The 20345-nt window shown below is 38.2% G+C and overlaps 1 protein-coding gene across 1 annotated transcript in view; it reads left to right on the top strand.

Moving 5' to 3' along the window:
- The window catches only part of LOC150001368 (histone deacetylase 9-like), a 203154-nt gene that overhangs the window by 142274 nt on the left and 40535 nt on the right, over window positions 1-20345 (top strand). Inside the window, exon 7 of the mRNA XM_090286852.1 lies at window positions 1017-1150. Coding sequence (XP_090142978.1) covers window positions 1017-1150 — 134 coding nt within the window. The remainder of the gene's footprint in view (window positions 1-1016; window positions 1151-20345) is intronic.

Raw genomic sequence — 20345 nt, 5'->3', positions numbered from 1 at the left:
AGATATTGAAAGCATAAGTAGTCCTATAATCCCTAAAGAAATTCTATGAATAGTTAAAAATCTTTCTCAGAGAGAATACAAGACTCAAATGGTTTTACAGAAGATTTCTACACAACATTCTAGAGTCAGATAATGGGAAAATAGGATCTTAACCGCTCAAAAGTCAATGTGATCAATATAAGAATGGAAAATAATAGATTATGCCTATTCATGAACATAGGTGAAAAACACCTAAACACAGCATTAGTGAAACAAATCCAGCTGCGTATAAAAAGGAAAATACATCACAAACATTTTAATCCATAAATTCAACATGGATTAATATTAGAAATAGTAATGCAACTCCCACTACAGAATTATAGGAGAAAAGCTATCTTTTTGGTGTAGAGAAGTAATTCAATTAACTTCAATATCTATTCACAATAAAATCTAATTTAAAGTATAGAAATACAAAGGTCCCTACTTATACTAAATGAAAACATGGTCGCATGCCATTATTCACCTACCCACTTGGCAAATCACACCAAATGTTGTGAAAGTTGTGTCTAAACTGGAATTTTTATATACTCATAAAAGTCTAATGTGATAGTAATTTGAGGTGATACATAGAAAACTTCCTTATAATAAAGATAGAGACAGATGATGGAGACAGGAAACAAATGTCAAGAAAATTGCATTATTTTCCTTATTAACATTGGCCATAGACTAAGTTTTTCATCCAGGCAGATATAGAATGTTCTGTGAATGTTCTGTGTGATGGTTAGAGCTATATTGACTGGTGCAAATCTTATTTGTGATACATCTTAGCTAGTAGGGCCTTGAGTTTTGACTCCCTCATTTGTAAGTAAAGATGGTGATAAGACCTAATTTTTCAAGTCATTGTGAGTATTAAGTAAGTTGGCACATGGAAAGTACAGAGAAAGGACATACACAGACAAATGCTAATTAAAATTCAATTCTAGAGGGCATTCTCTTTTGATTTAATACTTTGAAATGTTTTGTTTGTATTATGGTAGGCTTTGGCCATTTGACGAAGCAATTGATGACATTGGCTGATGGACACGTGGTGTTGGCTCTAGAAGGAGGACATGATCTCACAGCGATCTGTGATGCCTCAGAAGCTTGTGTAAATGCACTTCTTGGAAATGAGGTAAAAAAAAAAAAAAAAAAAAAACCCTAAATGTACAGAAGAATGTAAGTCAAGGACAAGGAATGTATGCACACCTATTTTTGTCTTTTGTAAATAATTCCATGTACTCAGAAAGCATGATGTTGCTCTTACAATTAAGAAAGAAGGTGAGCCTTGGGTAAGAGATGTTTACCTGTTCTCCTGTGATATGCAATAACTTTTGCCCATTATAGAATCTACACTGCACCCTCCTCAATCAAGGTATAGGCAGAACTCAATAAATAAGATAATCCCTGGGGAGAGAATTACTTTGCATATTGGCCCAACTAATGAATATTGAAAAAGAGATAACTCAAAGAAAATTTCTGACATTTTCAATAGAATTATGTTACCTCGTGGGGGGAAAAAAGCTTTTAAAAAGTTTAGCTTTATTAAGTTATAATTGACAAATAACATTGTAACATATTTAAAGTGTACAATATACAGTATGAAATGATTTTCCCCATTAAATTAATTTAACACATTCATCACCTCACATAGTCATTTTTTGGGTTTGTGTGTGTGTGTGTGTGTGTGTGTGTGAACACTTAAGTTCTACTCTCTTAGCAAATTTCAATTATACAGTACAGTATTATCAACTATAGTCAACATGTTATACATTAGATCCTCAAACCTTATTTATGTGACAACTAAATATTTAAACTATTTTTTACCAGCCTTTCCCTATCTTCATCTGCCACCACCACCACACCCTCTTCCCTCCCCCAGACTCCGCTGGTGACCACCATTCTGCTGTAGTATTTTTTCTTTCTCTGTGGCTTATTTCACTTAGCATAATGCCCTCCAAGATGTTGCAAATGACAAGTTTCATCCGTATCTTTTCCATACCTTGACTATGTGAATAATGCTGCAATACACATGGGAGTACTGATAGCTCCTCAGGATGGTGCTTTTGTTTCCTTTCAATATTACCCAGAAGTGGGATTGTTGGCTCATATAGTAGTTCTCTTTTTAATTTTTTGAAGAACCTACTGTTTCCCATAGGCTGTACCAGTTTACCTTCCCATCAAGAGTACACAGGTCTCCCTTTTGTCCACATTCTCACCAGCATTCATCTCTTTTCTTTTTGATAATGCACATCCTAACAATAGGTGAGAGAATAGCTGACTGTAGGTTTGATTTGAATTTCCTGATGATAAATGATCTTGAGCATCTTTTCATGTCATGTCCTGTTGGATATTTTTAAGTCTTCTTTGGAAAAATGTCTATTTAGATTTTGGATTCAGGTCCTTTTCCCATTTTTAACTGATTTATTTATTTATTTAGGCTACTAAGTTGTATGAGTTCCTGCCATGTTTTAGATATTAACCGTTTTTTGGACACATGGCTTACAAATATTTTCTCCCATTTCCATAGTTGCCTTTTCATTTTGAGGATTTTCTTTGCTGTGCAGAACTTTTTTAGTTTGATGCAGTCCCTCTTACTTATTTTTGCTTTTGTTTCCTTTGCTTTTGGTATCAAATCCAAAAATAATCATTGCCAAGACTGATGTCAAGGAGCTTACCCCCTATGTTTTCTTCTAAGAGTCTTATGATTTCATGTCTTACATTTACATCTTTAATTAATTTTGAATTTATTTTTGTATATAATATAACATAGGGGTCTACTTTCATTCTTTTGCATATGGTTCTCTAGTTTACCAACACCATTTATTGAAAGGACTATTCTTTCCCCGCTGTATATTCCTGGTTTCTTTGTTGAAGAGTAATTGACCAGATATGCATGGGTTTATTTATGGATTTTCTTTTCTTTTCCATTAATCATGTTTCTGTTTTTAATACTTATGTCACACTGTGTTGATTATCATAGTGTAGGTTGAAATCAGGAAGTGTGATGTCTCCAGAATTATTATTTTTTCTCAAGACTGCTTTAGCTATTTGGGGTCTTTGTAGTTTCATATAAGTTTCAGGATTTTTTTTTTTTCTATTTCTATGAAAAATGCTTTCTGATAGGGATTGCACTGAATCTATAGATCACTTTAAATAATATGAATGTTTTAAAACATTAGTGTCCTGAGCCATAAACATGGGATGTTTTCCATTTAAAGTTGGTAGAATTCACCATTGAAGCCATATGATTCTGGACTTTTCTTTGTTGGGAGATCTATGATTACTGATTCAGTTTCCTTACTAGTGATTGGTCTGTTTAGATTTTCTAAATTTCATGATTCAGTCTGTTAGGTTTGATGTTTCTAGGAATGTATTCACTTCTTCTATGTTATCTGACTTGTTAGCATTTATTTCTTCATATTAGTTTTATTATCATTTGTAATTCTATGTTATCAGTTGTCATGCCCTCTTTTGTTTTTATTAATAAAATCAATTAATAAAACTGAGGATTCTCCTTTTTATCTTGGTCTCAGTAAGGTTTGTTAATTTTGTTTTTCTTTTTATAAAACCACTTCTCAGTTTCATTGATTTTTTAAATTGTATTTTTAGTTTCTATTTTATTTTTTCTGCTCTGATCTTTATTTATTTTCTTCTGCTACCTTGGGCTAAGTTTACTCTCCTTTGCCTAATTTCTTGAGGCATAAAGTTAGGTTGTTTATATAAGATCTTTCCTTTTTAAATTAATTTATTTTTCAATTACAGTTGACATTAAGTATTATATTAGTTTCAGATGTACAACATAGTGATTAGACATTTATTTAGCTTAGAAAATAATCACCCCATTTAGTACCCATCTGACACCAACATAGTTATTACAATATTATTGACTATATTTCCTTGCTGTATTTTATATCCCCATGATTATTTTTATAACTGACAATTTGTACTTCTAATCTCTTTCATTTTTTCATCCATCCTCCCAAACCCCTTCCCATCTGGTGACCATCAATTTGTTCTCTATATCTATGAGCTTTGTCTCCTAATGTAAGCATTTATCACCATAAACTTCCCGCTAAGAATTGCTTTTGCTGCATCCCATAAATTGTGGTATGTTTTGTTTCCATTTTCATTTATGTCCAGTATTTTTGGTTTTCTGTTTTGATTTCTTCTTTGGCCCATTGATTGTTCAGGAGTGTATTGTTAAATTACCACATATTTGTAAAGTCTTAAATTTTCTTCTTGTAATTGATTTCTGGTTTCATGCCATTGTAGTCAGGAAAAATGTCTGAGTTGATTTGAATCTCTCTAAATTTGCTAGGACTGGTTTTGTGGCCTCATATGTGATCTATCCTGGAGAATGTTCTATGTGTGCTTAAGAAGGATGTATATTCCATTACTGTTAGAGGAAATGCTCTGTATGTGTCTGTTAGGTTCATATGGCGTAATGTATAGCTTAAGTCTAGTGTTTCCTTATGGATTTTATATCTGAATTATCTATCAGTTGTTGAAAATGGATTTTTAAAGTTCCCTACTACTACTGTAATTTTTTTTTCTATTTCTTCCTTTAGATGTGTGAATATTTATAAGTTTAAATACTCTTATGTTGGAGACATTTATAGTTGTTACATCTTCTTGATGAATTGTCCACTTTATCATCATATAATGACTTCCTTTTTCTCTAATTATCGTTTTTGGCTTAAAGTTCATTTTTTTCTTCATGTACCTAACTCTGCTTTCCTCTGGTTTCCATTGGCATGGGATATCTTTTCCATCCCTTTACTTTTAGTCTGTGTGTCCTTGAAACTGAAGTGATTTTCTTGCAGGACAGCATATAGTTAGGTCTTGTTTGTTTTATACATTCAGCTATTGTGTCTTTTGACTGGAAAATTTAGTCCATTTACATTTAAAGTAGTTATTAATATATTTGGGCTTACTATTGTCCTCTTGCTCTTTTCTGGCTGTTTCGTAGTTTTTACTTCCTCTCTTGATAAATTGATAATTTTCCATACTTGTATGTTTGAGTCTCTTCTTTTTAGCTTTTGCTTACCTACTGTCAGTTTTTGCTTTGTGGATACCATAAGGCTTGCATAAAGCATTCTTATACTTATTATAGTGTATTTTAAGATGATAACATCTTAACATTTAATGTGTACAGAAGCTCTATATTTTTACATTGCCCTCCTCAATTTATATTTTTGAAGTCATAAATTAAATAATTTTTATATTGTGTACCCGTTACTGCAGTTACAGTTATTTTAACACTTTTGTCTTTAACCTTTACACTAGAGTTAAAAGTTATTTACCTACCGTCGGCAGCCGTCCGTCTCGAGAGACGATGGCGTAGCTTCCCGAGAGTCTATCTGCACCGCCGAGAATGGCTGTGCAGTCCGACTCGGGAGTGACAATCCCTGCCGCACTTGGTACAGGTGAAGGCAGATGGCTGTTGTTGCTGCTGCTGATGCTGCTTCTGCCTCGATCTTTTCTGGACTGCCTCCTCGTTGCACGCAGCCTCTGCACGTGACGTACCTTGCCTGACCGCGAGCCTCCAGGCTAGGCGGTCGTCTGCTTGAACTTCCCATGTGTTGAGATTGATGGAGCATTGTGTCATGTCCTTTTTGCAGATGTCTTTGAACCGCAGTTTTGGGCGCCCTGTCATCCTCTTGCCTTCTGCTAGCTCGCCGTAGAGGAGGTCTTTGGGGATACGGCCTGCATCCATTCTTTTGACATGGCCGAGCCACCTGAGGCGTCTCTCGCTAAGAACTGCATGCAAACTGCTCATATTGGCTCGCTTCAGCACCTCGGTGTTGGGGACCTTATCCTGCCAGGCGACATGCAGGACGCGTCGCAGGCACCTCATGTGGAAGCTGTTGAGTTTCCTTTCGTGTCTTGCGTAGGTGGTCCACGTCTCGCTGCCATAGAGGAGAATGCTGAGTACGCAGGCTTGGTAGATGCGCAGTCTGGTTTTCTCAGTGAGGCTGGAATTGTTCCACGCTCGCCGGTTCAGTCTGGCCATAACTGTGGCTGCCCTGGCGATTCTCCGGTTGACCTCCAAGTCGACTGACAGAGAGCTCGAGATGGTGGACCCGAGGTAAGTGAAGTCGTTGACAACCTCCAGGGTGTATCCGTCGATGGTGATGCATGGGGGAGTCCCCGTGCCTTGAGCCATAACATTCGTCTTCGTCAGGCTGATGGCTAGTCCGAACTCCTTGCATGCGTGGGAAAGGCAAGTGACTAGCTGCTGGAGTCCCTCTTCGGAGTGTGATGTCAAAGCTGCGTCGTCGGCGAAGAGCATCTCACGGATGAGCACCTCTTTGACTTTGGTCTTGGCTCGTAGATGGGCCAGGTTGTAGAGCTTGCCATTGGATCTGGTGTGAATGAAGACACCCTCGCTGCAGTCCTTAAAGGCGTATTGGAGGAGCATGGAGAAGAAGATTCCGAACAGCGTAGGCGCGAGGACGCAGCCCTGCTTTACTCCGCTGCTGACTGGGAAGGCCTCAGAGGTTGCGCCGTTGTAGGACACCGTGCTGTGCATGTTGTCGTGAAAGGACATGACCACAGCAAGCAGATGTGGTGGACAGCCAATCTTCCGTAGCAAGCTGAAGAGTCCGCTTCGACTGACCAGATCAAACGCCTTCGTGAGGTCGATAAAGGCGAGGTAGAGTGGTTTATGCTGCTCGTGACACTTCTCCTGCAGCTGGCGTAGGGAGAAGATCATGTCCACTGTTGAGCGGCCAGCTCTGAAGCCACACTGGGACTCTGGGTAGACGCGGGAAGCAAGGGTCTGCAGGCGGGCAAGAGCGACCCGGGCGAATACTTTGCCAACGACGTTGAGGAGAGAGATGCCCCGGTAGTTGTTGCAGTCGCTGCGGTCTCCTTTGTTCTTGTACATGGTGATAATGTTGGCGTCTCTCATATCCTGGGGGATGTAACCCTCCTTCCAGCAGAGACAGAGTAGATGGTGGAGCGGCTGTAGCAGGACTGGTTTCCCGCTCTTTAGGATTTCTGGAGGGATTCCGTCGCTTCCTGGTGCTTTCCCGCAAGCAAGGCGGTCGATGGCTTTGCCGAGCTCTGCCGCAGTAGGTGGGGTGTCTAGCTCCTCCATGACTGGTAGGTCTGGGATGGCGTTAAGAGCAGTGTCTGTTACGGTGTTCTTCGTTGCGTACAGCTCGAGGTAGTGCTCGGTCCACCGCCGCATTTGCTGTTCCTGGTCAGTGATGACCTCACCTGTCTTGGACTTAAGGGGGGCGATCTTGGAGGGGATTGGGCCTGTTGCCTTCTTGATACCCTCATACATTCCTCGTGCGTTGCCTATATCGGTGGCTTCCTGAATGCTTCTGCACAGGTTTAGCCAATAGGTGTTGGCACAGTGGCGGGCGGTCTTCTGGACTTTGTTCCTGGCAGCCCGTAGAGCTTGAAGTGTACTGGGAGTGGGCGTGACCTTGTAAGCCAGTAGGGCCTTCCTCTTAGCCTCGATCACGGGTTCCATTTCTTCCCAGTGAGCCTCATACCAGTCAGCGTTCTTCCGCTCTTTCTTCCCGTAAGCAATAATGGCGGAGTTGTATATGGCATCGCGGAGACGTGGCCAATTGGATTCAATAATGTCATCTGCCGCCACTCCCTCGCCGAGTGCATCTTCCATCTTGTTGATGAATTGCTGGGTCTTAACTGGGTTGCTGGCACAACTGGTGTTGATGAGTGGGCGACCCTTCATCTTGGAGTGGTGCAACCTCTTCGGCATTATGCGCACCTTGCTTACCACGAGGGCATGGTCCGTGTCGCAGTCTGCACTGTGGTAGCTGCGGGTGAAGAGGGTGCTGCCAATATCCGTTCTTCTGGTGATGACGAGGTCAAGCTGGTGCCAATGGCGGGAGCGGGGGTGCCTCCATGACACCTGGTGGATCTCTTTGCACTTGAAGAATGTGTTTGTCACGCACAGGCCGTGGTGACACGAAAGCTCAAGCAGTCGCTGACCATTCTCATTGATCTTTCCTCTCCCAAAGTTTCCAAGGCAGGTGGGCCAGGCCATGTGGTCGGCTCCTACTCTTGCGTTGAAGTCTCCAAGGAGATAGAGAGCGTTACTTCTGGGAATCTTGGATAACGCTTCGTCCAGTGCATGGTAGAACTGTTCTTTCTCTTCGGTGGTGGCGCAGAGGGTTGGGGCATATGCACTAAGAATGCTGACTGGGCCGAAAGTTGTTGACAATCGGAGGGTAAGTAATCTCTCTGTGCCTCCTGTGGGTGGCTCTATGGAGTTAACAAGCGTGTTCTTCACAGCGAACCCAACACCATGCTGTCTTGGTTGGTCCGGAGACTTCCCTTGCCAGTAGAAGGTGTAGTTGGTTTCTCTGATAGTTCCGTTGTCGGCCAACCGGGTCTCCTGTAGAGCCGCAATGTCGATGTTTAGTCGTGCCAGTTCCCTATCGATGACAGCGGTTTTCCTGGCACCCTTGATCCACGGAAGGTCTGCAGTAAGTCCTGGGCACATGGTCCTGATGTTCCAGCTAGCGAGGCGAAGAGCCGGAGGCTTCTTTCTTGTTGTTTGCTTGGAATTAACTGGTGCGGGTGTTTTGTGGCCCACTTTTCGAGAGGCGCCTCTCTGATCCCCATGCACCCAGTGGGGCAGGCGAGCCATGGCGAGACAGTAGCTGTCCAGTGAGGTGCGATGACCTCTCCCACCGTCAGAGGAGACCCCTGGCGCTCGTTTCCTTCGCCAATCGGATGAGCTTATAACCGGTATCTGTCTCCTCCCGTGTTGAGTCGACATCTTGCGATGACGCTGGAGTGTCCTCTCAAGTGAAACTGAAGCTACAGAGCCTGGGAAGGGTGATATGGAGGGTCTGCTGTTGCCCATGCAGCAGACCCCCCCTCTCTTCGCAGCTGAAGGGTCCAAGGGAAAGACAAAGTCAATACAGCTTGGCTTCAGGTGCGCCGCAGGAGTTGCCGGTGTTGACTACAATGTCAAACCGCCTTAGGGACTCCGGCTCCGTATTTTCTGTCGGGGTTTACTCCCTTAGCCTTTCCCCTGAAGAGGTATGCCGCAAGGCAGCGGAGGTTTTTTGGAGTCAGAGTTTTCCTTCTCTGATTTTAGAGATGTCCTTCCTCTTTCCTCCTTTACAGTCTTGAGGGCAGCATTTACAGGCTAAAATAGAAAACTGGCAGTGTAACCTTCTAAGCAGATACTACCAATACCCTGCTTGGGTATACTCACCCAACAATAAACATCTCTTAAATGTCCTCCAAGTGCCATGCCTCGAATTAGTAAATGACAGTGCAATGGCAGCCAAACATTTGGATCAGTTTCACTAAGTAAACCACCAACACAAGTAGGTTTTTAAAACAATAGAATAATGTCTCATTTTATTAAAAATAATAACTATTTTTAAGCAACTTACCAGCAACACTGAATAAAAACCTGGCTGTGTTTCCCACTGTTTCAACTGCTCCTCAGCTGGCTTTAACACAGCAGTATCCTGACTGGTGGCCTGAGTTAAGACTTGAAGAACAACAGTGCTGGCACTATTGAGATCCATGGAAACCAATTGGCTCAGTCCGAATAGCCCGGCTCTCCAGCTTCCACTGTCCAACACGAAGTGGCGTCGGTTGGTCCCGCGCCCCACGCTTGCAAGTCCATGCGCCGCCGCCCACTGATGCCGAAAGCGGCTTCTAGGAACGCGCCATGTTCTGAGTCGCAGCTCTAAACGATGCGGACGCTAGAATATCGCGTCACAGACATCCACAGCAATAAAAAAGATCAAAATACTGATACACAAAACAACACAAATGAATCTCAAAAAGCATTACGCTAAGTGAAAGAAGCAAAGCATAAAAGTCTACATGAAGTTCTAGAAAATGCAAAATTATAGAGACAGAAAGTAGATCACTGGTTGCCTTGGGCTATGGGGCTAGAGGAAAGGATGATACAAGACACAGGATAATTTTTAGGGAGATGGAAATGCTTTAATCTTGATTCAATAGTAGTTATGCTACCGAAAAGCAATTTGGGGTCCTGCTGCCTGCCGCCACCCTCTAGGCAAAATTCCAGAAGCAAAGGTTTGGTGATAAAGAAAGTCTATCCAGTCACAGCTTCAATTACTTAAGCCTATCAATTAAGGCTAAACTCTAACACCTGGGCCCTGCTATTTACCTACCACAATTACAATATCAGAGTATTATGAATTTAAATATATATCTACCTTTACCAGTGAGTTTTATATTTTTATAAGTTTTCATTTTACCATCCTTTCATTTTAGCCTAAAGAATTCCCTTTGACGTTTCTTTTAAGGCCAAACTAGTGATGATGAATTCTTCAGCTTTTGTTTGTCTACAAAACTATTTTTCTTAAAGGACAAATTTACTGGGTATTCTTGGTTGGGAGTTTCTTCCTACTGCACTTTAAATGTATCATCTCACTTCCTATTGATATGCAGTTTCTGCTGGAAAATTTATTCATAATCTTAATGTTTCTCTTATATGTAACAAGCTGCTTTTCTTTTGCTGCTTTAAAGATCTTCTCTTTATATTAACTTCTGACAATTAAATTATAATGTGCCTAGTGTGACTCTCTTTAGGGCCATCTTAATTGGTGTCTTTGGGTTTCCTGGATTTGGATGTCTGTTTCTTTTCCCAAATTAGGATAATTTTCAGCCATTATTTCTTCAGATAAGCTTCTGGGCTTTTTCCTTCTCTCTTCTTCTGGGACCCCTATAATGTGTATGTTGGTTGGCTTTGTGGTGTCCTATAAGTTCTTTAAGCTATCTTCACTGTTTCTCTCTCTTTTTTTTTTTTGTTCTTTTTGTTACTCTGACTGGATGAGTTTCAATGTCCAATCTTAGAGTACACTGATCACTGATCCTTTCTTGCATTTGGTCTAGTTTATGGTTGAACTTTATTGAAATTTTCAGTTCAGTTATTGTATTCTTCAGCTCTGTGATGTCTGTTTAGTACCTTTTAATATTTTATATCTATTGAGTTAAATATTCTGTTTATGTATAGCTCTTCAGACCTCAGTGGTCATCTTTGTGACTGATATTTTGAATACCTTTGAGTAAATTACTTATCTTTATTTCATTAATTTCTGAGGATACATCTTCTTTTGCTTATAATATATTCCCTTTCTTTTGCTTGTTTTGTTTTTCATTTTTCTTGACTCTCTTTGTTGGTTTGTGCACACTGGATATAACAGCCACCTCTCCCAGTCTTGATAGATTGGTTTCATGTGGAAGATGAGTTTCATCAAACAGCCCTCTACAAGCTCCTGTCTACCACTCAAACCTCTGTGATTTTATAAGCTACAGTCTTTGTTATTAGTGGCTCCCAGTAGTTGAGTGTGTGCCAAGACCTTTCTGTATCCCTAATGTGAGGATTACAGTCAGCCCCTAGATGTAGGCTGAAAAAGCTGGACCCCCTCCATAAAAATCTATGAAATGTGAATTTTTACCTGTTCCTTTTATGCTGGGCCTGGGTGTATAGCCCATGGGGGTGGGGGTGCTCCTGGGCGGGTTTAAAAACTTTCGTTTGCTATAGTCCTGTGAGACTCATGAATGCATGCTGTGTTGGCTATCAGAGCTAGGTAATTTGAGGGCTTACCCTTTGGGTAACAGCCATAAAAGTTAGGGTGCTAGATATGTGGAAAAGCTCCTTCCAGGTAGATATTGGTGAGTTAGTTTTATTGTTGAAGTAAACCAGAAAGAGAAGGCAGGGGAAGTGCCCACCAGCTCTTTTAGGCTCTGGGGAAAATCACAGGCAGCACCTTGATACGTGCTAATTAGAAGCCAGACTCCTCAGGCAGCCCTTGTAAAGTATGTACTTCCCCTTCCGGGGAAAGACTGGGAGATGGGCTTTTTGCCTGCTGCCTCTGCACTGAGCCCTGGGGGAATGGCCATGGCAAGTGCTCTCACACCTGCTAAGAACTGCTTCTTTGTTTGCTAAAGTCCTGTGGGACTCAGGAAGACTAGCTTTCCTAGGTAGGTATTTTGGGAGACCAGTCTTGAGTAGGAAACTTGAAAAAGAGGATGCTAGATTATGGTTCAAACCCTCCACTCCTCAGGGAACAACTGGAAGTTTGGGGTTCCCTTCCAGTTGTATGGTGCTGTGCCAAGGGTGGGTTTATGGTGAAAGTGTGGCTCAGCCTCTCCTACCCACACCTGGTGTGGGTATTTTCTCATTCACTCAGTGTGGAGGAGCCATTCAGCCAATTTCTGGATTCTCTCAGAGGGAACCACTTTATGTGTCTCTCTACATTCAGTGCATCTCCATCAGGAGCCTCCTCTGTCATCATCCTGGTGGAGTCTTAAAAATATAGATAAGCTCTTTTTTCCTGTCACCACTTATGAATTCTCTAGGCTAAGAGATAGATATTATTTCCATCGTACAGGTGTTGATAGTGAGTCAAAGAGGTTTAAGATTTTTTTTTAAATTTCACATCACATATACATTTTTCTGACTACTCTGTAGGATTCACATCAAATTATTATGAGTTGTACTTCTAGATCAAGCTTTTGGACCAGTTGATTGTAATTCCACAAGTATTTCAAGGTTTATATATATTCATTAATGTTATCAATTAATTTATTTTTATAGTGAATGTATAAAGATGTTATGACTTTTTAAGTTATCTTACCTTTTTATGAATTTGAAACTTGGCTTTTTATGAAATACATACACACTATCATTTTTTAAAATCTGTGATTCATAATGTTTTTAACAGTAGTTCGTGCTTGTGCCTATACTATTTATGGAGGGAAAACACTAAATGTATCAGTTTTATTGCCATTGTTATCTTAAGAGATATTGTATTTTGACATGATTATTGTGCCATCTTTATTGAAGTAAGTATGTACATTTTTAATTTGAAGGAAAATACGAGGGAGAAAACTTAAGTCTTTGTTTATAATTTTAGACAGCTTAATAATCCAAAGCATGTAACTATCTAATGATTAGTGTTGTTATAAGTGGACTGCTATTTCAGATCACACATAATTCAAGATGTCTAGGGTTTTCTAAATATTAGAATCTTTCTAAGGTTCCTAAGGACAAATAACGTCCAACAGAATGTTGGGAAGTTTCTGTGCCGATTAAGGACGATAAAATATAAATGCTACTTTTACTTATCATTTAATGTTGGGCTGTTCTATTTGCCTACCAGATGACATATTTTACATATTCACCTATATTCTCAAGTTATTTATTTGATTTTAAATATAGAAACATTTTAATGAAGCCCACTGGTTTTAATATTTGCATTATACAGCTATGCCAGATGTGCAGGAAATCTAACTGTAGGTTGTGTATTATGGCCCCGTGGATGACAGAGCTGTCCAGAAGGAATTGTTACCCACTTGCAAAAGCCAGCTACTTTTCCAGCTTTGTGAAAGAAAATTATGGATTTCACTGGCTGCCTTTGAGCACAGTGCTCTTGTAATCTCTGTGCTTTGCCCATTCTGTTCTTCCAAGGGGATATTTCCTATGAGGATAGAGTAATTTTTCCTGTAGTCTCTCTTTTAGAAGTGACCTTGTTTCAGAACACATTAAAATCAGTTGTGTGGAATTATGTGGTGTTCTTAATTTATCTGAGTTTACTAAAAAGCAAAATGGATATATTTTGTATCTACCTTTCCCTGTAGTCTCTTTTGACTGAGATCTCTGTGGTCATTTTATTATCTGACCTAATCTTAGAGATAAAGTAGACTGTTTTAATAGAACAATTAGTGACATTAGAAGGATGTCACCTAATTTAAAGTTTGAAACCTGTGTCTTTTCTCTACGTTTTTAGAAAGACCATGCTTGAGATAGAGAAAAGAATAAAAGTATCATTGGCCAATCTTAAACAAGCCCATGTGAGTGTATAAATGCTAAAAATTCCAGTAAGTGATAACTGAAATTATTATTGACTATACTGACTATTTAATCAACTCTAATTATCTACATGTCTTATAGTAAATTTGATTTAGTTATTATAATACCCTAAATACCATCATGTCCCTTTTCATTGGGTATCTTTAATTACATAAAATCTAAAATTTGTTCGTCATGCACTAAAGAAAAAGAGGTTTAAAGAATTTATGTCTTTCTGTATTTTTTTTTCAATGAGATTTTTTAGGAATATCAACAAACCTATGGATTTCCCACAAGATACTTTAAGGATAACAGATGGATTTGGTATATTGAACTTCGAGAGGTAAATTTTGGTGTGTCAGGTCTATCAGTATACAGAGTATATTAAAAAAAAAAACCAAGAGAAAGAAGGATTTTTAAAAATGAAAAATGGAACAAAAATACATGTGTGTTGTACATTATAATTCATCTGAAAAAAGGAAATGAAAATATAATATTTGAAACAACTTAAGGAACAAAGAGTTCTTCTCACTTTCATTGACAATATAATTTATAATCCAAGGCCTGGTTTTCTGTATTTTTTTTTTCTAGTTCAAAGGTCATCATGACTAACAGCCATGACTACATTGGAGTTTTAAATTTCATTCCTTTAGAAAAGTAATATATAAGGCATATTCATGTACTTCATCATTTCAAAAAGTGCATACACGTTTTTACAGTAGTTTTTACATGGTAAGCTATAGGTCAGAAAACAAAAAAGGACATCTTTCAGATACCAGTTGTGAAATTTCAAATTCTAATTTTCCTTCAAATTCCCTTTTCATGTGATTAATAGGGCAATTATAACTTATTATCTGGGATTTCACTTTCACAAATAACAAAATGTAGTAAAAATTGAGCTTAAAACATTGGCGAACCTACTTTGGCTTCTCAACACTGAACATGCAATTGAACTCAAATTAGGAAGGTCAAGAAGGGCCTTTTTGAGGGACTCTGCACTTTGTCAGATGTATTTATTCATGTGCAGAGGATTAGAATTTATAAACATTTTGCCAGTTTTTTAAATGCTATTTCTTTTCCTTGTTGTTCTTGGCCAGGCCATGTCAATACAGCAAAATGCTGCTTCATATGGCTTATTATCAGCAGAATAATATGAATTACATAACCCAAAGGAATTGTAAAGTCAGCAGGAACTCTTGGCACTGCATCTTGGTGTAGATACATAGATGGGTACCAAAAAAACTTTATTTTTTAAAAAATTAAGTGATCTGAGTGTTGCCCCCCAAATAGGCATTTCTTACTTTTTAATATTTTTATCATGAAAGTGATCTAGTTAGAAAAACATCTTTTAACTATTTTTTTAAAGAAATATGCACAAGGTCAGTCAAAATAATATATTGTTGGATTAAAACTAATTTGAGCATGGTACAGGAAATTCCTAGACGCAACTGATTTTGAAGACATACCAGAAGGCCATTTTTTTCTTTTTCTTGGCAAAGTTCAGAACTTAGATTTATCAGTCCAATCAGTGTATGATGAATATTTTTGAACTTCTTCGATGAAGCACTTAGAAACACCAGCTTGGAGTTTGCAAGAAATTGAAGTGACAGCCCAAATGAGAAAACTCATTGGGTTGCTTGGAATGGCTTCAAAGATTCTAATGTGAATAGTCACATCTTTTTCCGAATTAGTTATAGAAACATCCCTGAGATTCTCAGAGACACCGATTTTGGTAATCTGCATTTGTGCTGGCTGGAAAACAAAGTCACAGTTGCTTTAAGGACAAATTTGCCTACTGTTCTGCAAAACCAATTAGCAACACCCTGGGTTGCTTCCTCTGAAAAAGAAACTTTTTCAAGAGGTGAGAAAAGCTTAAGCATTTGGCATTCCTATGGAATCTGAAAGGAAAACATTGAAAAAGTTTAGGCAGGTAGAAGGAGAGGATATATTGTAGGTAAGAGCCTTATGTAGTGAGTGGAGAACATAGCCATTAAAAGACCACCTGTCAAAACAATAAATGACAGTTTTAAGCTTGTTAGAGAAAAAAACAACTTGCCATAGATGGAAGCTGTTGAGTTGATGCTACAGCCTCTGATACAGAAGGTTCAGCACATATTTGAGTTTATAGCATATTTTCCATTGATCTCTCCTATTCTTTGTAAGGTTTGGTTTCTAGATCAACCTTCCTTCTCTTCCGTCTTTTCTTCTTTCCTTCCTTCCTCCCTCCCTCTCCCTTCTTTCTCCTTTTCTTTATAATAACTGCTGAGTCCTGTTGAGTAGCCTCAGCTGCTTTCATTTGACTTGGATTTCAGCAACAGTGGCGAAACTTAGTGATTGTGTATGTTGATAATCTTTCCAAGATGACTTTTTGCTCTAAAGCTGCTGAAAAAGTCTCTTGAATTGATTCTAGCAAGTTTTGACAACCACCCCTGAGGTGAACTCTTAAGAAGTTGTTGTCCAAGTTGCACATCAGGGGTTTGTTTTCATTAGACTTTGAATAGGGAAGTGGTCTTGCCATCTTTTTCATCCTTTAGATTATGTATGGCTGACTCCATTGGGGAATTGGTGTGAATCTGGGAAAGCTTACAAGCTCCTATTTTGGAGCTTGTAATTCATGAGTAGAGGAGGGGGGAACTCAATACAGGGAGAATGTGTGATAAACCAAAATCATGTTTTTCCGTGATCTTCTCTTAGACTTTGAAACCTATCCACACTCTGAAAGGGAATATATGGGTAACTTAAACAGATAAAAAAAATAGTTGGGAAATATTATTTTGAAGATATTTTCCATTGTAGATGTGGCCTATGATGTTGCATTTCTTATATTCAACAAGCAGAGCCAAAGTAATTGTGGTTTTTTTTGTTTGTTTATGTGTTTTAGCAAATGCTAAATGAAGTAGAAGTTACCTGGATAATGCAAACTCCATTATGTAGATCTTCTGTACTGTTTGTCTTTAGGATTTTCAGAAGGTGTTAATAGGAATGTACATCCATTCAGCAGTCTTTTATTAGGCATCTATTTTGTGCCTAAAAGTTCTAATGCAAGTAAAATAAATATTAACAAAGTACTTTTGGAATGCATGACACTTGGTTTTTAGCTTTATTTAGATAGAGGGATATTCTAGTAGAGGAAGTAACATTTAACATTGGTCTTGAATAAAAATGAGGTTTTGACAAACTAAAGAACAAGGAAAGGGAGTTATCTCTTGTGGAAATACATAGATAAAGAAATTAAGACCTCTTGAAATAGTGGATGGCTCCCTTTTGGATTTGTTTGCTTTGTTTTTGGCAGAAGAGAGGCCACTTTAAGTGAAATAAAAATAAATAATGAGGCTGGATCAGTGGAATTGAATAACGTAAGTAATTAGAATTTCTGTGAAAAATATAGAAGCATTGAACAAATGAGTCCCATGCTATGGGGTACTGTAATAACCAAGTAGTGTATGATTTTTGGAGGCAGCAGGATCTCATACAAGTAAACAAAAATTTATTAAGAAAACAATCATTAGGAATAGCTTTCCCCAGATGAACAAAATAATGCTCTATCAGTGATATGCCGGACCTGGCTTTTTATAGCTTGTGAGAGCTAATTTTTGTATCCCTACGCAAATCTGAGTTCAGTGACATCACTTTGCTAGCTTGAAATAGGCCATGATGGGAATATTTACACCACAGAAATCAGCAAATACTACAGATTACAGTTACTTTTTAGGCAGCCAGCTGTTAAACATTTACCAGCACACAACTGCTACATGATGGGAAACAGCTCTTCTTAGCAGAAAAATCAACATTTGGGAACAAGTACAAATCTTTTTACTAAACAAAAAATTAAGAAAAAACAGTTTAAAAACATGCAAATTAGCAGATTAAAGAAGAGAAAATTAGAAAAGCAAATGAGGGTAAGAAAACCAGGGATCAAAGAAAATGAAATATGAGGACTTACCAAGTATAGCCATCAAATTTAAACTTATTTGCAAAAAATAGGGACAAGAAAACAAAGTTTTTGACATTTAAAATGAAGTAGCCTTCTTTATAACAATTGATGTCAAAATTATGGACATTGTGTTAAGAAACTGTACATATAGCACTAAAAAATTTCCCTTCGGTGTTATTGAAACTTCAATTTAACAAGCACCTTTCAATATTCATATATAGTTTTTCCCTAACTCAACTATGAGGTTTGAAATGTTTTCTTCTTTTATTGCATATCTACAATCTTGCCTCATTGCTTAAACAAAAAATATCGATAGTCTGAATTACTCAACCAGTTGCATTCACTGTCTTCTTTCCAGTAGACCACTATGCCTATTTTCTTTTACCTTTAAAATCAATTTTCATTATTTAGCTAATTATTGCCATAGTATTTAAATATGCCATTCCATCCAAACTTTCCATAGTTAAGTGTCATGGAAACTGTGGGACACTATTTGGATATAATAAAGAATGGAGGCACTCCTCATAGTTCTTTCTTCTTTACTCAATGGCAGATGCATTGTATAGCCTACAATTCTCCACTGTGTGGAAGCTTTGGGTAAAACTCAACTAAGAGAACAATAACCATAGTAGTAATCTCAGAATCTAGCCCACTTGTCTCACTTAATTTACTCAAAGAATTCACTCAGTATCTTATGTGAACTGAATGGCCATGACTTTGTGTCTTGGTCCTCCTGATACTCTCATAAGACTTGTTAGGGTTATATCACTCCTCTTGGCTAGGGATGTTTCTTTATTGCTATGTGATGTAACCTTTCATCGTCCATGTGTACACAGGCTGCAGGAAGACTCAATATGAATAATCTCAGGAGTCCATCAGTGTAGTCACTGTATTATCAATAAAATCTACTCTGATTTACTTTTATTTTTCAGTCTATTTGGTCAAGGATTTTAGTTACTGCAAATGAACAAAAGAGGGTATTTTGAGAGTGACTCATGAACCACAATATGGATAAAATTATATCCAGATCTACTTAAGCAATCAAATTAAACATATACAACTAATTACAGACATCTCTAAGACAATTATTTAAATGAAAGTTGAGTAGTAACCACCAATCCCTCCTCACTAGGGAATTCATAATAGTTCATTAGCGTGGAGGGTCAGGTCTATATTGCAATCTTCTTCCCTTATTCTCTTGGTCTTGATCATCATATTCTTCGAAAGTCCCACAATAACTTTGATCCTGACAACTGAACCTTTTCTGCGTTTTTCCTGAGTTGCTTTGCATGTTGTATGAAGGCTTTTAGTTCCCTTTGTCCATGAATGTGTATCCTGTATCTAAGAATATAACTTGTGGTTCTTGCTGCAAAACCTGTAATCTCACTCACCATTAAATAGTGGAGAGAACATGGGCTCAAGAACCAGACTTAATTTCCCTGTTCACTTATGTCAGAAAATATAGTATCTTTTTTAATTGCTTTTAATTTTAAAACATAACATTTATATGGAAAACTGTATAAGACATATATGTACAAATCAATTAAATATCACAAGTAGAGCTCATATACAGCCATCAACCAGGTCAAGAAATAGAATAATATCTGTACCTCATCCCTTTCCTGATTAGCATTCCATTTCTCATTTCTAAAAGTAACCACTTTTCTGGGTTCTAACAAAAGATTTTAATTTACCTGTTCTAGAACTTTATAGACAATAAATCATAAAATATATATCCCTCTCCATCTGACTTCTCTGCTCAATGTTATGTTTGTGAGATTCACCCATGTCGTTGTAGCTAACTGTAGTTTATTCATATTCGTTGTTGATATGGCATTCCATTTTATATAATGAATTTCTCAGAAGATGCCACAATTTATATAGCTATTCTACTTTTAATAGTTTTGGGGAATTTTTCCAGTTTGGGGGCCACATGTCAATGTGTGGTTGACATTTTATACTCATATATGTTTCTTGTACATTTGTACACACATTTCTGTTTAGTATATATCTAAGAATGGTACTGCCGGATTATAGTATATGCACATGTTTAATCTCTGTAGGTAATACCAAACTGTTTTCCATAGTGGCTGTCACAATTCTACTCCTGCCAGAAGCATGTGACTGTTTCCATTGTTCCATATCCTTCAAACACTGCTATTGTCAGTCTTTTAAATTTGTAAAAGTCTTTTAAATATTTAAACATTCTGTGTAATGTATAGTAGTATATCATCACAGTTTTGATTTGCTAGAGTGGTAGTGAAGTAAATTGGTATTTATTTGTTTATTATTCGTATATCATTTTTGAAGCACCTATTCAAGTCTTTTGTCCACAATGAGAAGATTATCACCTTACATCTGTCAGGATGTCAAGATGACTGTTATCAAAAACAAAAACAAGTGTCAGCAAGAATGTGAAGTTGGAACCCTTCCACACTGTGGGAATACAAATTGTTGCAACCCTGTGGAAAACAGAATAGAGGGTACTCAAAAAATTAAATTTAGGGCTACCGTATTGATCCAGCAATTCCACTTTTGAGATCTATCCACAAGAATCAA

The sequence above is a fragment of the Furipterus horrens genome, unplaced genomic scaffold, assembly GCF_987537825.1.
Source record: "Furipterus horrens unplaced genomic scaffold, mFurHor1.1.pri manual_scaffold_9, whole genome shotgun sequence".
Lineage (NCBI taxonomy): Eukaryota > Metazoa > Chordata > Mammalia > Chiroptera > Furipteridae > Furipterus > Furipterus horrens.
The sequence above is the reverse complement of the archived record's forward strand: the minus strand, read 5'-3'. Positions and strand labels throughout refer to the sequence as shown.